The following is a 16,666-nucleotide window of genomic DNA, read 5'->3' on the forward strand; positions in this document are numbered from 1 at the left end:
CTTGCTGTGTACTGGGCGCCCGTGGAGAAGGCCTGACATCTCATTCATGAATATTTGAAACTGCTTTCATTCATGTCCCTGCATCCTCACATGCTGAGATCCATAACTTTAGTTTAGCTATGAAATGTGCTTCTCCACGTGTGGATAAGAATAGCTCCACGTCAGTCCATCTCAATGGAAGCTGCCCAGATTTTTGTCTCACTGCGAGAGGAGGCACGGAAACTGCATGTTTGCAGTTCTTCCACCAGACCTTAGCACTGGCACATTTCTGTGGAAAGGCAACCACGTGCTTAACCATTTGGGGGAGCACCCAGTTGTACAAGCAGTCAGCTGTCCCTGACTCTGGGTTTTTGTCATTATCCTTAGGTATTTGTGAGAACTGAAGAGAAAGTCGAGATCTTGCCTTGCCGCTGCTTTCTCTTTTAGGGGAAAAAGAGGCAGTGATATTTATCAGCAAGTCATTTTGTGCAGGAGGCATTCATTCTAAAGAGTAATAATAATAATAATAATAATAATAAACCCATATAAATCAGAATGGAAGCCCCCGCCTGCTTTCTTGAATGGAATCCCATTTCATTTAGTGGGGTTATTTTTGAGCTGACCTACCAAGAGTTCCCTGCTACAGAAGGATCCATTTCTTATGAGTGATGTCTGCACTGAAGGATGGAATCACACACAGGGTTACAAGAAAGTAAGGAGAGGGCAACAAACTACAGCTGTTAACCCACAGCTTGCCAAAGTTTCTGCGTTCCTTTGAAACATCCTACATACAAAGAATTTTAAATATTAATGGAAACATAAGAGGGCGGAGTGGGGGGGGGAGTTGTCCTATTTGGAACCATTCCATTAAAAACAACAAGGCCGAAGTCTTCATAATTGTATTTAAAACGGGTGTGAAATCCCTCGGCTTTCCCTCCCCCTAACAAACTTATGCCCCAACAAACTCACAGCCTCAAACATAAACGCGCGCGCCTTAGTTACAAATCCCAAAAGCGCGCGCGCACACAGCCCTACCATTTCACCCATATTCTTTCACCAGCATTTCAAAATATTTCGTCTCTTGTCCCCCACCTTGCCCCTCACCCCGGTACAACTCCATCTTCTGCCCAGCGGCATCTATCGCCGTGCTCGATCGTTTTAAAGGAAGACTTGGAATACGTCGAGAGCCATTAGCCAGTATACTGTATGTACCACGCTGGTGCAATCTCCGTTTTGGCTTTATGAGAAGATCGGAATGAGGGTGGGGGAGAGACAGCGATCGATGTCCGCCCCTCCCCTTTGACGCCTTCATTCATTCTGCTGCTGCCTGAATTCCAGCACAAAAACGCCTCCAGGCAGAAGAGAAGGCGCTGCCTCTTTCGCCGCCGGCTTCTGCTTTGTATCTCTTCCCCTCCCTCGCTCAGCCCGTGCGCCCTCCTCCCCTCTCCCCTCCCCTCCCCGCCCTCGTTTCTTCAACGCTCTGCTCTGGCCGGGTTACGCAGCCGCCGTCGCCGGCAGGAGCAGTATAGTTAGCAAGGGCTTTTTGACAGGCGTCCCCGGAGAATCCGCGGCAGCTCCGGTTGGGTAATTGGGAGCGGAGGGACGGCAGAAGTCCGCAAGAAACACCCGGACGCGGGAAGCAAAACGGTTACGCTTGCGCTTGGGTGGAATATGGAGAAGCCGAAGTAAAATCGGGAAAGAAAGAGACGAGCTTGCAGAGAGCAGGGAAGAGGCAGATCGCTAGCAAAATTAACAGGAAATGGAGGGAAAAAGCAGAGAATTGGCCAACAAGACGCAGAGCTCAACGCTGAGTTTCTTCATTCGGCGGAGCGCCCCGGACGGCTTCGGATGTACCGCGCGAGGGCTTAATTCCTTGTAACCAGCTTTGGTGCCTTCTCGGGACGTGGGAATTAGTGGCTTAGATTTCCCACCGCTTTTGTGATCAACGGAGATTGCGGCATGAGGCATAAGTAGCGCCGAAAGTTCCTTCGGGTGGGGGCAAGGCGAGGCTACCGGGATCATGGCAAACCCTGCCGGCTTGGACTCCGCCACGGTGGAAGGTTTCTTAGACAGACACCCGGAGCTGGTGGAGAAGTGGCTGAAGAGGAGAACCGCCTTCCTTAGTAAAGGAGCTCCCGCGGGATCGCCTGACTTCGGCGACGGCGGGGCGGTAAAGCAGCCAAGCAGACACCACAACGGTCTCTCGCCGCGGAGCAGTTCCTCGTCCACAGTCTCCCCCGGCCCGGAGCCGACGGCCGGCGGGCTGCTGCAACACCGAGGGTCCCAGAAAGAGCTGAGGAAAAGTTTCGCGCGCTCCAAGGCGATCCACGTGAACCTGACTTACGACGAGCACCTCCACGCCAGGGCTCAGGAGCCGCTGAGCAGCGCGAGGAGAAGGGCGCTGCTGAGGAAGGCCAGTTCCCTGCCGCCCAGCACGGCGCACCTGCTCAGCGCCCTGCTCGAGTCCCGGGTCAACCTGCCTCAGTACCCGCCCACCGCTTTGGACTACAAGCGCTACCTGAAGCAGCACAACGAGCGGCAGTTCTTTCTGGAGCTCGTCAAGGACATTTCCAACGACTTGGACCTCAGCGCCCTCAGCTACAAGATCCTCATCTTCGTCTGCCTTATGGTGGACGCCGAGAGGGGCTCCCTTTTCTTGGTGGAAGGCGGCGGCGGCGGCAAGAAGAGCTTGGTCTCTAAGGTCTTCGACGTGCACGGCGGCGCCCCCGTCCTGCCTTGCTACAGCACGGAGAACTCCAACGAGATGCAGCTGCTCTGGGGCAAAGGCACCGTCGGTTATGTGGCCGAGCACGGTGAGACCGTCAACATGCCCGACGTTTACCAGGTACGGCTGGCGTTTCATCAGCCCTCTTGGCGACTCGATAACCATAACAGAATAACTTTATAAAACTAAGGTCTCCGGTTTAGACGGTAAAAAAAAAAAAACCAACACCACCAAAACAAAATCCTGCTCAAATTCATACTGTAGTTATCCAGAAGGGCAGCGTGGGAAGAAATCTGTTTAGATGAAAGCATAATATCTTGCAGAAATGCAAGAGATCTCCCTCTGGTGCCGGTTATCTAGGAGCTGTTACACATGTTTTGTGGCGAGTTGGGGAGCAAAGAGATTTCGTATTTATGTTTAAATATACGTTCATGTATAAATACAACGTGCTGTCAGAGAAGGTTGTTTGCAGTCAGAGTAGCCGAAAGAATGGTTCCTTTGTGCTTATATGTGTGTGATTAAAGGATTCAGATGAGTGAGAGATAGATGGCAGCAGTTGTGTAATAATTTATGGCCAAAGAATCCTGTGTGGATTAAATTAAAGACTCAAGATAAGTCATGCATATTTTTTCCTCAATGGCCAACTAGAGGCTGAAGCAAAACACAAGTAGTCTTATTTTATTCTTCAGCAATTAGTATTGAGAAGTTTATTCTTGCTTTGACTGCTAAACCTAATCGGTTTCTTGATTAATAACCGTTATAGCCTTGCCATCCCTCAAATAAATGCGCTTCTGATCACTTGTTTAAGTCCAGCTGGATCTCTAGATAATAGTAATTTTGGACCCATGAAGGTGCCTATCAGTGTATCCAAAAGCGAACCACAGTGATGCCAAAATGACAACATGCATGTAATAACCATTATGTAAAAATAAAAGGCTCAATTTGCCCTTCTGATTGCATTCATTTGTATTTATTCCAGCTGTAGGGATGGGATAGTTTGGCCGGTGCATAGTATTTAAAGGGAACATAATGGATTTATGTGAAAACATTTTGGTTTTGACTGTTTTACTCTTAATATTGCTATGTATCATTTCATAAATAATTTGGAAAATATGCATTGGAAAATAGGGGAGTGTAAATAGAGAACTCTTGTCTGTAGGCATCTAAAGAAAATAAGGGACAAAACATCCATTGCAACTTAAGCTGCACCGTTACATGCCGTATCATGATGCAAATACGAAAGGGTAGAGTTCATATCCTGATGTCACAATGCACAGGTAGTGTTCTCACATCAACATGATCAGCAGCATCAAGAGAGATATCTATGCCCTTGACTGCAACTTTTGAAAGCAGCCATCTCTATTCCCAGGATCACATACTGCTCTCTGCAGCTAAAATATCCTGGGAAAAGATTTGGCTGCTTTAAAGAGGTGCAGATAAATTCACATTTCCCTTTTGAAATGGAATCCAAAACATTGCACAGAACTAATTTTTAGTCCTTGGTCTAATATTCCTTAACATGGTATTTGCTTTTTTAAACTGCTTTGTACATTATGTAGATGTTTTCATTGGCCCTGTGAATTCTTACCAAATTAGTCATTGCCAGAATTTAATAATCCTCCTGGTTATTTGTACAGACAAATCCATTTGTAGAAAAAAAACAGGTTTCCTTTATGTGGTTGACACAGAGACTGATTAATAAAGACATTATTAGGTGGAAGTGCCCAGGTTAGTATATAGGACAGTGCTACTAAATACAAGAAGCTGACTAGCAGGAAAAAAGGCAGTCTTGTTAAGGGGTATTATTATACTATACCTCTAGAATTGATTGGCAATAAATTAAATGTGATCAATAAAAATACTTTTTTATGTAGAACAGACAAATTAGTTGGCTAGAATAAATGGCTTTTACGTAGATTGCCTTTATAGTAATGGGAGTGGAGGGGCTACATCATGATTTTTCTGTAAATCACCATCCAGAACATGTTTAATTTTGGCTTCTTATTATTTAGTAACCTATATTAAGTCATTTTCATTCCCAAATATAGTTTGTTTTCATAAATACAGGTAGTGTAAATTTGATTGATTGATTATGTGTTAATAAAGTTGTTTCCAATTCTTAGCAATCACATAGCTACATTTTCTTCATGGTGATCTAGCCTTAACTTGTTCTTTCAGGTCTTCCAATGGTGCACTCATCACCATTGTAACTGAGTCCATCCACCTTGCTGCTAGTAATTCTCTTGTCTTTCCTTCTCTTTCTCCCAGTATTAGAGTCTTCTCTAGAGAGCTAGATCTTGGCACAATGTGTCCAAAGTAGAATAATTAGAGCCTAGTCATTTAATCCTCAAGTACGAACTCTGGGTTGATTTGTTCCAGGGTGGATTTGATTTAAATCGAGTTGATTTAAATCACAATTTAAATAATGATTTAAATCACTAGTAAAAAGGCTTGATTTAAATCAACTCGATTTAAATTATAATTTTGAAAGAGCAACTGTCATCTCTGCTACTCCTTTGACCCACTGTTGACTCACCGATAGTCCCAGTGTTGCAGAATATACAGCCTCATGCTACATAACTAAGCTCCATTTCATGCTGAATAAACTAAATTATTTATGTATCTTAAATAGAAAACTATCTTACGATAGATTTTTACCCCAAAAGTTTTTTATTAAAATAAATTCAATAAAAATAAAAAAAATCCAATTTTAATCAAAAAAATTTGTTCAATGGTCTATTTGTTTTCTTGGTTGTACTTGTAAATTTAGACTTATGGTAGTTAGAAGGCTGACTAGTGTGTGAAATTACTTGTATGGAACTAGTTATTCTTATTCTATTTACAATTCTAATAGATAAAATTGTGGGAAGCAATATGAAATGTAAACACACCGATTTACTGACTGACAGTCTCACTGTAATGTAGAGCTCCTGATTTAAGAGACAGAAGGAACAGATGGATTACAAAATACTTGTGATTAAGATCTGGGGCACGTTACAATATTTATTAAATCTGTTCTGCCATATGTTCATCTTTTATAAGGTCTATCGTTAGGTCTCAGCTTTTCATCTAAAAGAGTAAAGTCACTGATTTAACCCAACCCTATAAAACACTGTGTGCCATTCTGGTTTTGGAACTATATCAAGACTCATTTGTCTCCGATTATTCAGCTGCTTTTAACACAAAGAGCTATGGACTTAGATCTTAGTCAGAGATTCACTATGGAAGGAAACTGCTGTATATGATAATTTATCAAAACTACTTTCTTCTCCTGCAAGCTGAGTGCTTGATCAGTTTTACAGCTTTTTTCTTCTTGCTTAAAAGTAAACCTGTGGATTTACTTCTATGCCTATTGTATGCAACAAGTTGCATTATATTTATTAAAAAGTGTTTGGTTTAACTAAAAAGGACAAATACTGCTACATCAAGCAAATATGAGTTTCTCTATCATAAAAAATATGGAATTATTTTATATCAGGGAAAGGAATTGTGCTCAAAATATTTTCCACCAAAAATAACTGTTTTCCAATAATAACATGTTGATTACAATGGCAAAAGAAATACCAAATTTGGATCTTCATTGTGGACTGTTTCAATCCAAACATCAGGGCACTCACTTCTTATATGTTAAACTATGTCTCCATTGTGATTACTGTATTAATTTTTTGCAGGTAGCCAGATAGTGTTTGGATTGCAAAAATCTATCTCAACTTAGTGTCCTTTCAATGCATTGAACTAGAACTCTAGATACAATAGTGGGAGTTGTTGCCCAACAGGTATGGAGGACTGAATTATTAGTGATGTTAAGTTTCTACCATGGGGCACTTATGACACAACTAAATACAATAGTTAAAATATAGAAAATAATTTAATAGGCAAATACCAAAATACTTTACTTAGATCACAGAAGTCTAATTCAAATGTATAGGATGTATAGGATCTGGTCTGGTGATAATACTAAAAAGGAACAGGTATGATCAGGAAATGAAACCAAGTTTCAGTTTTTACAAGAGAAATTCAACCATTTAAGAATATTTTGTTTTGAGAAGAAAAAAGTGGGAAAAGAAATTACCATAGGCATCTGTTCCTAATCAATGTTAAATCAAAGTAATAAAACATCTTGTGAAATCATCCCACAAGTTTCATTCACCTTTATAGGTTAACTGTCAGGTTCTCAACATGCAGAGTTTCCACTGTGATACATATTTTGTCATTTTCCTCACTTTTTCTGTGGTGTCCTATGGACATGACATCATAGAAAATAAAGACACTTGTCTATTGCTCCAGAGGGCAGGAATAAAATAATATATTTAAATTACAGTAAAGTAGATGTTTAATGCTGGGAGGATAATAGCCAAACATTTGGAGCAGTTAATAAGGAAAGAGCAGGAAATGAAACAATTATCTGGAGAGGTGGAGGGTTCCACTTTACTGGATATAGTCAGATGGAGTTAGTCAGCTTTCTCTCATGGATGCTTTATTTTAAAGTTCTGCAGCCAAATAGGCAATTGGTATGATAGTCTTAATGGACCCTTTCAAACTGTTTCATTCCATGAATTTAGTTTTCATTTTAACTCCCATTTTTCCTACTATTACTTCTGTAGAACTACCATAACCAGGATGACTAGAAATGGTAGCAAAGAGTTCATTTTTTTGTACCTCTTTGCTGCCATAGCCACCCACAGATTTGTAAATGAAACTGATAGTTCTAACATCTTTTTTTTCCTAGAAAATAATTGAACAAGTTAAATGATATAATAGTTGTGTAGTGCTGCTTGAACACGTTATGAATTCTTTGTCTGAAAGGATAGATGACAGTTGTGGTTTGGAGGGCATTTGCACATACTCTTCTTGTGTGCTGATGATACCTGTAAGAATAAGAATTAGCCCTTTATCTTATAGATTGTTACTACGAGCCAGCTCACACTTACTCTCAATACACTCAGGGATAAATGAAATATTAAATAATCACAGATTTGAAGAAATCTCAGAGTGGTCAGAAAAAGGAAGCCGGGTATTTTTTGTTTTGTTTATTGAGTGTTCTTTTGAATATTGTTATGGATCTAACCCTATGCCTTTACTTTATAGTAATTTTACAGAATTTGACACTTTCTTATTGAACATGAAACTACTAGGAAAGTCCATCCAGTAACTTGGCTTTAGGTATCATCAATATGATACATCTCGACCCCTGGTCATCCAAGTGATACTGTCAGTGTGTTTCATCTCTGTATCTGGAGACTATGAGAATCTAGATAGAGAGGAATAGATTCAGTCATAAATCTGATGAAACTGAGTAAGCAGTTCCACAGATTTTTCATCTCTAATTCTGGATGTGGCCATACTCCCTAATCAAAAATGGTATGCAATCTGAGGGTCCTCATAGACTCATAGTTCCAGCTTGAGGGGTAGCTGACAGTCATGGTTAGGAGGGCCTTTGCATAAATCCTTCTTGTGTGTCAGTTATAGCTCTTCCTGAATCTGGAGGCCTTGCTCATGGTCACCCACACTTCGGTGACCCCTTGCTTGAATTAGTGTAACACGCTTCACATGAGAGTGCACTTATGGACAACTCAGAATCTATGGCTAGTCCAGGATACAGCAGCATGAGTAGTTTTGAGTGTGCCTCGGTATATCCATATAGCACCACTACTGCATGAACTGCATTGGCAAACATTTTGCCTTCTCCAGACAAAATCTACCTTATTTTTTCCGTGTCTTCTTTGGACTTTTTTTTTTTTTAAAAAAATAGAAGCCAGCATTGTATATAACTCTCCCTGGGACCTAAATTTATCTTCTCTATCCCATGTAGAATGTTATGCACAATGTTTCATCTGAGGGTCATTCTGATTCCCCACCACCCCCCCACTGCATTACATTTTTTCTTACTCAATTTTTCATATATTCTTGACAGGATTTGCCATCACAGTGATAGATAATGTGAGACTCAAGGCTCTGTGAAGCAAATGGTATCTCAGCCTAATATTATATGAAGTGCCAGAAAGGACAAAAGAAAGAAGGCTAGAATGAACACATAAAGATTCAAAATCAAGTGAGCAGAAACTATTACGTCAGAACACACCTTTGTTTAGTCTTTCTCAACTCTTTTATCCTGGAGGAAACCTTGAAATATAATGTTCAGTTCTCAAGAAAGCCCTGCATAAAAAAAAATCTCTACAGCTACCGTAGCATTGCACAATGTATTAAGTTTAAAAAACAGTGTTTAAAAAGCAATGTTTTTTTTTTACAAACTCACAGAACCCCTAGTGAACCAGTGAAAGGCTGCCTTTTCGCCTTTGTGTAACACGGTTCTTCTCTTTGATTAATTATTAAGAATTTCTAGTCTTGATGCCGTTGCTTATTGTAGTAACTTTCATTTGATCTACTGTACTCCTGGAAAAGCCAATATTTTCTATGTGCCCTGCGTTTCACATATGAATGTTGTTTTTATATAATCAAAGAAAAAGCTTTATTTTTTCTCAACTGGCAATTTTTAATATGCCACAATTTTATATTCTAACCCCTTATAGATATATTAGAATTGACAGTTATCTAAACAAGAGAAAATATTGTGTACAAAAAATGAAGAGGCTTAGAAGGACTCTTCAGTATTGAACAAACAAGTGAGCAACAGATGTTGCCAATCAGATCATTGTTAATCTCATAATATTAAAAATTAATAACAATTGTTATTTTTTAAAATATCATTTAGTACTGAACATAGCTAATTGCTTATCCATGAAGTGAATATATAATCAAAATAACAGATAAATAATGGAGAAAATGATGTTCAGAAGAATAATGATATGGAAAATAAAGTTCAAATGTTTTGGAAGAACAAATATTTCAGCACTGCTGATACCTAAAGACATATTGAGGGGGAAAACTCCCCAAAACCTGTCTTCTGCCCTAGTTATTTAAACTTAAACTTTAAATACACCTCATAATGTAAATATGTTTTTGGATCCTAAGTTTAGAATAATAGAGTATATTCTCTTCTATTGGTAGGTTAATAAATATCAATGTTGAATATTTAGTATTACACAGAAAAATGGAGAGGATTGGACACATTTTCACATTTTTAAACCATCTGCTTTTCTTCCTCAAATCCTGATGAGTTTGGCACTGAAATCACAGGTTTTACACTTCATTCAGTTAGATTTGGATTGTATTTCTGCTGGCATATGAAATTGCTTCAGAGACAGGTGAAATAAAGTGTACAAAAATATTCATGGCAAAAGGATGTCTTTATGTACATATTTTAATGAACTGCTAGAAAGCAGTTCATTTGTGTATCAATATAAATATCAATTGATTCCAGATCATTAAAGTGATTATTAATAAAGAGAAAATTCCTTGGAAACTATTCGATTCTGATCTCAGTCTCATAAAAAGCTGTATAAAACTCCTGGAATCCGATGTTTGGTGTTTCTTTAGGAGCTCGATTTACAACATATACCCAGCCTGAGTCAGTAGTTCTTACACTGTTTGACCCAATTAATATTTTCCTGGTCTCAAATTATGTCATTATGCCCACAAAAAAACCAGACTCTTGTTATTTCACACCAGCTTCTTGATGGCAGCAGTTCCAAAATGGATCCTTGACGCACTATCAAGCAATTACAAGTTGCCCCATTATTTCCACAATATGCCCAAATTACACCCCTGGGAGGAATTACTTCCCAGTTTAAGGACCACTAACCTAAATTGTTGGTTTACCAAAACATTTTATACATAGTATAGGTAAGAATATGCATGTCTGTAGAATTATAAAATGGATTGGACTACACACAATGCATAATGAGTAATTGTAAGTAATTATAAACTTCCTACTCATCTGCTTTTTGCTACAAAACGTAGCAATAGAGGGCAAAGAATGTAAAACAGTTTTTGTGTCATTGGTCCATTTCTTCCATATATCATTCCTCTTGTCCAGTCATGGACTTTCAGAGAGTGGAGTTTGAATGACTTATTAAATCTGGGTCATAATTCTTTGGACACACATCTGTGGATGTACACACCTCTATTACTGCTTTTGATTGCCGGTAAGTATAAGTGGATTCAGTTTGGCCTTGATGCCTGCTTGTTGCTGATACTTATGAAAGGCAATATTGTTTAGTCAACAGTAAAGCTGGATTATGTTTTCTATTATTAGTTTTGTCATACAAAGCCATGAAATTAATATTGTGTTACTATTTTGTTATCATCATCTTAGCAGCTGTGCTTTATAGTAAGATTGGCAATTAAACCTGTAGTGTTCAGGTTACACCAAAATGGCTGGCCCAGTTTACGGTCTTAGAATGGGTGATGAATTGCAACTGCTGTTCCACATTTTTGGAGTGGGGGGGACCTAGAAGGGTTGAACTGGAATAGGGCATCTCCTAATGGAGTTGTTGTAGTTCCTCCTCTCTATTTAAAAAAATATTGTAAAGGTTGTTGCTAACATGGATGTTTCATAATAGCTCACCTTATTCCTAGTTGCATTCTTCTAATTATATCTTGACACAGGCAGTGGATACCTGTAAAATCTTAATAAAGGACAAAGCCTTTGAAATGCAGTGATTCTGAAGCAGATTTATACTTTTAGATTTGTCTTCTCCAGTCAATTTGGTCATTGAAATTATGACGACTGATCCAACATTTCTAAAGAGTTCCAGATTGGGGAAAGTTATTTAAAAGATGTTCTTTGTTCAACAGAGCATTAGCTGAGGTTTCAACATTTACTGCTTTTAAATTATCTTCGTGTCAGGTAGAACCTAAACCAGAATGGTTTTAATTTTAGTCAAATTTCAGCAAGAAACTGAAAAAAACAGCAATTTGTAGGAAATGGCTTTTAAAAAGTAAGGATAGAAAAAACATTCTTTTGTAAATGTTTATCCACTGTGGATAAAACATTCTTTTCTTCCCCAAGCAGCATGACTAAAGGGCTGTGAAATAAATACCCTATTTAGATAGCATTAAGATAAGCCAGGTCAAGAAACAAATACGTAGCACAAGACATATTAATTCTCCAACTTGTTGAAATAGACTATAAAAAATATAAACATGAAAGCCTGACAGCATTTTCCCTTCTTTTCCTCCTATTCCAAAGAAAGTAAAGTCTGTTTTCCTGAACTAAGCTCATGTTTTACTAATGGTGGCCACATATTTTCTTCAAAGCCAACTTTGTTTCCCTCTGCAAAATTTCTTCAAACAGAATATAACAACCTCAGCAGTACTTTAAAAAGTGTTATTTAAGGAAGCATTAAAAAAAGCATCTGCACTTGTAGTTCACAGTCATGTCTTCCTTCTGATGCAAGTGCTAAAATTCTTCCTCGTAGTTATAGTTGAAAGTAGTTTGGAGATTGCAACTAAACAGAGTGCAACAACACCCATAACATTCTTCTAAGACCAGCTGTATGTTTTCTCCTGGATTTCAACTTTTCATGGATGATGTTGAGGATCATCCTCAACTTAACAGTTTGGGACGTCAGTACTTAGAAGCACTTCTAGGATGCATCTGCTGTTATTTTAAGATATACACAGAGTGGGGCTCTTAGTGTCCCTTGGCTAGGATAATTATGTGAAGTGGAGATATGGGAGATACTTTAGTGGCACCTTGATTTTGGAATATCATTCCCCCAAAGACAGGCTAACACCTGATTCATCCCGAGCCTTTTGGCTCTAGCTCAATACTAACTTTTTTTCTTATGTTAAAAATGTAGTATTTGGAGCCTGATCATGCGTTTAATCACTTACGTGATTTTCTATTAGGGATTCTTGTTGATTTAATTTAAATTATTTTATTTATATCCTACCTTTATCATATTTCTAAAAAAATCAAGATGGAGAACACACATAACACTCCTTTCTCTTCCTATTTTCCCCACAACAACAATCCTGTGAGGTGAATTAGACAGAAAGAGAGGGACTAGCCCATCATGCCTTTCATGCTTAAGGCTATATTTTACTTGGTGGTAGGGTTTATCCAGTGGTGGGATCCTTCTGGTTTAACAACCGGTTCAGTGAACGTGCACTTTGCGTGCTGTGCGCGTATGCACATTTCAACAAAAAATCACCTTCTGCGTTAGTGCTAGGGAATTAAAACAGCTGAGGTGCGGCAATCCGCTCTGCCACGCTAATCAGCTGTGAAGGTAAAGGTAAGTAAAGTGCAGGGGCAGGTGGGCAGGCCCAGCTGATCGTCGGAGTGAACCGGTTTGCTCCCAGCTGATCATTGGAGCTACTGGTTTGCCCGAACCGGTCCAAACCAGTAGAATCCCACCCCTGGGTTTATCTTGTAACATGCAGTGGGATCCTCTGGAGCCGAGACTGGATAGCAGGCAGTTTTCAGGGTATAGTGTGTAAATAGCAATAGCACTTAGACTTATATACTGCTCCATAGTGGTTTACAATATCAGCATATTGCCCCCAACAATCTGAGTCCTCATTTTACCGACCGCAGAAGGATGGAAGGCTGAGTCAACCTTGAGCCAATCAGGATCAAACTCTAGACTGTGGGCAGAGTTTGCCTGCAATAGTGCCTTCTAACCACTTCTCCACCAATGACTAGAATAATAACGTATTTTCTGTTAATATGGCCATTACAACATTTATTTGGGTTTGTTACAAGGGTACAAAGTATAGGCAATTTACATCCCATTTATTTTTTTTTTAAATCAGAAAAACGTCATAGTTGGGCTTATACTGTACTAGCTGAATACCCGTACTCCGCTACGAAACTATGTGATCGGGCTTGATAAATCGACACAGCTTGAAAATTAATGAGTAGTTACGATCAGCTTCTCCCCTTCTCTCCCTCAGCCTTGCCCCACAGAAGCCTCCCCTATCCTATCCCCTTCTCTCCCTCAGGCTTGCCCCACAGAAACCTCCCCTATCCTATCCCCTGGTTGCTGCTGTGAAAGTAAAACTGAAACTGAAACTCTTCTCCTCTGCTTGTGTTGCTTGCATTTGGAACAGATTTCTTTTCAGGTGGAGAGGGGGAGTAGAACGTGTTAATCATAATACAGGAAATACTGTCATTCTGATGGTCATTTTGAAAAATCCTTTCTTAGTGAGCACCTAGAAGCTGAGAAGAACATCTGTGGCAAATTTCAAGTTTGTAGGCTTTATGGTTCTGGAGATTTTGTGAAGATGTGTGAGTGGTATTCCGCTTTTATATATATAGATTTCAAACTGGCTTTGTTTCATGCAATCAGATCTGAAACTATAACAATAAATGATCCAAACAATGGTAATTCAAAAAAGGGGGGAGGAGAAAATAAAAAATAAATTCATTGTACTTAATATAGAAACCAAGGCTTGGTCTCTTTCATAGGAACTCCCCCAGTTATGTTAGTTTCATCGTTTAGGTTGCTTCCCTTTCCCCTTGGGAGTGTTACAAAAGGTCCATTGTTTGGTTAAAGCAAAATAAGAGTCTTTCTCTCTCATTCTCTTTTTTAGTGTTATAGAAGTACATTTTATAATCAATGGGAAACACTCCTGTATATGTACTGTAATCAGACTTGCATATCTTAAAGATACCATAAGGTAGCCTGTTGCTACTATAAGGAGAGTAAAACACATTTAAGTGATTATTGGTTGGAATCACAATACCTTTTGCATTAGGTAAAGAAAATGCTATATGAGTATTAATTTCCACATTAATGCTGTATATACAGTAATAGTTCCTTTGCAGTGGATTGATTTTTTTTTGCCCCATTTTTCTGCAAGCATCACTAAAACCTGAATGCCTGCTGACGTAAAAGACAATCCTCTTCATTTGTGTATTGATTTTGTCATTTTCACTGGAGAAATGGCAAAGCCCCTGTCTTTCTGCAGTTTGGCCTAGCAGTTGTAAGTCATTTGAAGGCCAAATACTGGGAAACGTAGCACTTCTGCATTTTTAGAGGCATACTATAATTTGAAGAAATAAATTTTCTTTAAGGATAAAATAAAAGGCAATGTTTGCAGCTCCCTTTTTACTTGAATGTTACATTTCATACTACCGTGTTTCCCCGAAAATAAGACCCTGTCTTATATTTTTCTGAACCCTGAAATAAGCACTTGGCCTTATTGCCATGCACTCAAAAGCCCGATTGGGCTTATTATCAGGGGATATCTTATTTTGGGGGAAACAGGGTAGCAAATGAGTTTTGTTTTTGGAAAAAAAAAAGATCCTTTACCATGTTCAGAAATAAAATATTTCTTGCACGCTGATATAATCAAAATGCAGCAGAAGTATAGCATTTTTATTGACTTAAAAGAAAATAAAATCTTAGAAATCTTAATCCATACTCTTCTGAGAATTCATTGAAACATCTCCATAGTACGAACTAGATATATTGCCAGGACTTTAAAATGACATAACCTTTTGGGAAAGTATCTTAAAAGGAGCAGTGGGGGAAATTAAGTAAAGGAAGGAAGGAAGGAAGGAAGGAAGGAAGGAAGGAAGGAAGGAAGGAAGGAAGGAAAATAAATAAAGAATGAAAGAAAGAAAGAAAGAAAGAAAGAAAGAAAGAAAGAAAGAAAGAAAGAAAGAAAGATGTTATACCCTAGTATTCTTCATTCCTAACTTGAAATTTCTGATAAGAAAGTAAAACTTTTATGATGACAATCGTTCAAATAAGCTAATATCAAAATCAACAGTAAGAAAATATTTTTTCTTCTTTCTCTATGAATGACTTTAAATCAAGTCTCAAAGAACACAAAAAGATAATATAACCTAATCTGTGACCTATATTAAGTAGCTACCTTAATAATGCAATTTATTAAGGAAGTTTAGTATGGCAATCTACCTTGTTGTTTGCATCTTATAGAATCTTAAACTTCACTTTCAGTCTTTTACTTGATCATGTAAATCTGACAAATAAATAAATAAATGTAAAATTAATTATACTGTATGTCTCTGCCATCAGTTTATTATCAATACTTATTGGAATGATTTGTAATTATTTTACATTTTGATGCCAGAAGTCCATTTACAATTAACATTTTATTCTTTATAAATAGTCTGAATCCATATAAAATTTTAATTACAATTCATGTCTTTAAAAATAAGTGAAAGGTCTTATATAAGAAATATAAATTATCAGAATCTTTGTCCACATCAAGAAAAAATGCAACTGTTTTCTTATTTGTTTTATTTATATTATTATTACATTCAAAATATATCTGATATCCTCATATATCTTTTTAATATATGAGAATAATATCAGATATACCCTGTTTCCCCTAAAATAAGACTTCTCCTGATAATAAACCCAATCGGGCTTTTGAGCACATGTACTAAAATAAGCCCTCCCTGAAAATAAGCCCTCCCCGAAAATACTTGAATGCATGCGCAGCCGGTCCCCGCTATTTCCTCTGGTTTCCTCTATGCACCCCAAAATAATAAGACCTCCCCGAAAATAAAACCAAGCGCTTATTTCGGGGTTCAAAAAAAATATAAGACAGGTCTTATTTTTGGGGAAACACAGTATATTATCCCTTTTGGGACAAAGCCAGTCTGCTCAGGATATATTAATTCAGATAGAAGGCTTTTACGTTCTTTGCATTGCTTTAGAAATCTTGTAACCTATTGCATTGTATTTTATTGCTCGTATTGCTTTAGAAATCTTGTAATCTACTGCATATTTAACAAAGAAATTAGTTTATATGATTCTGGCTCAGTTGGATCATTCCCTTTTATATAAATCAAATAGTTTAGAGCTTCCTATCATCTAAAAAAGTACTTGAATTGTTAAAACTAATTCATTAATTAACAGTGTAATCAAAACCTCTTGGAAAGTCTTGTATTAACTGCAGAAAAACAATAAGGTCCTGGAGATTTATTCAATTTCAGTCCGTTTTGCTTATCTTTGGTAATTGGTTTATTAAGAATTTCCTTTTGTTGATCTATACATTTGGTGAACTGTCTTATGTTTAAATATTTTTCAGTTTGTTCTGGATTTTGTGTCTGTTTGGTGTACAATAATAGAATAATAT

General features: G+C 38.1%; 1 protein-coding gene across 1 annotated transcript in view; it reads left to right on the forward strand.

The window, feature by feature from the left end:
• Nucleotides 1–1,999: 1,999 nt before the first annotated feature.
• PDE11A (phosphodiesterase 11A) overlaps nt 2,000–16,666 on the forward strand; it is a 169,979-nt gene continuing 155,312 nt past the window's right edge. The window contains exon 1 of the mRNA XM_070956878.1: nt 2,000–2,824. Coding sequence (XP_070812979.1) covers nt 2,000–2,824 — 825 coding nt within the window. The remainder of the gene's footprint in view (nt 2,825–16,666) is intronic.

Source organism: Pituophis catenifer, unplaced genomic scaffold (assembly GCF_029215685.1).
Source record: "Pituophis catenifer annectens isolate HBS135680 unplaced genomic scaffold, rPitCat1.0.hap2 SCAF_1, whole genome shotgun sequence".
Taxonomy (NCBI): Eukaryota; Metazoa; Chordata; class Lepidosauria; order Squamata; family Colubridae; genus Pituophis; species Pituophis catenifer.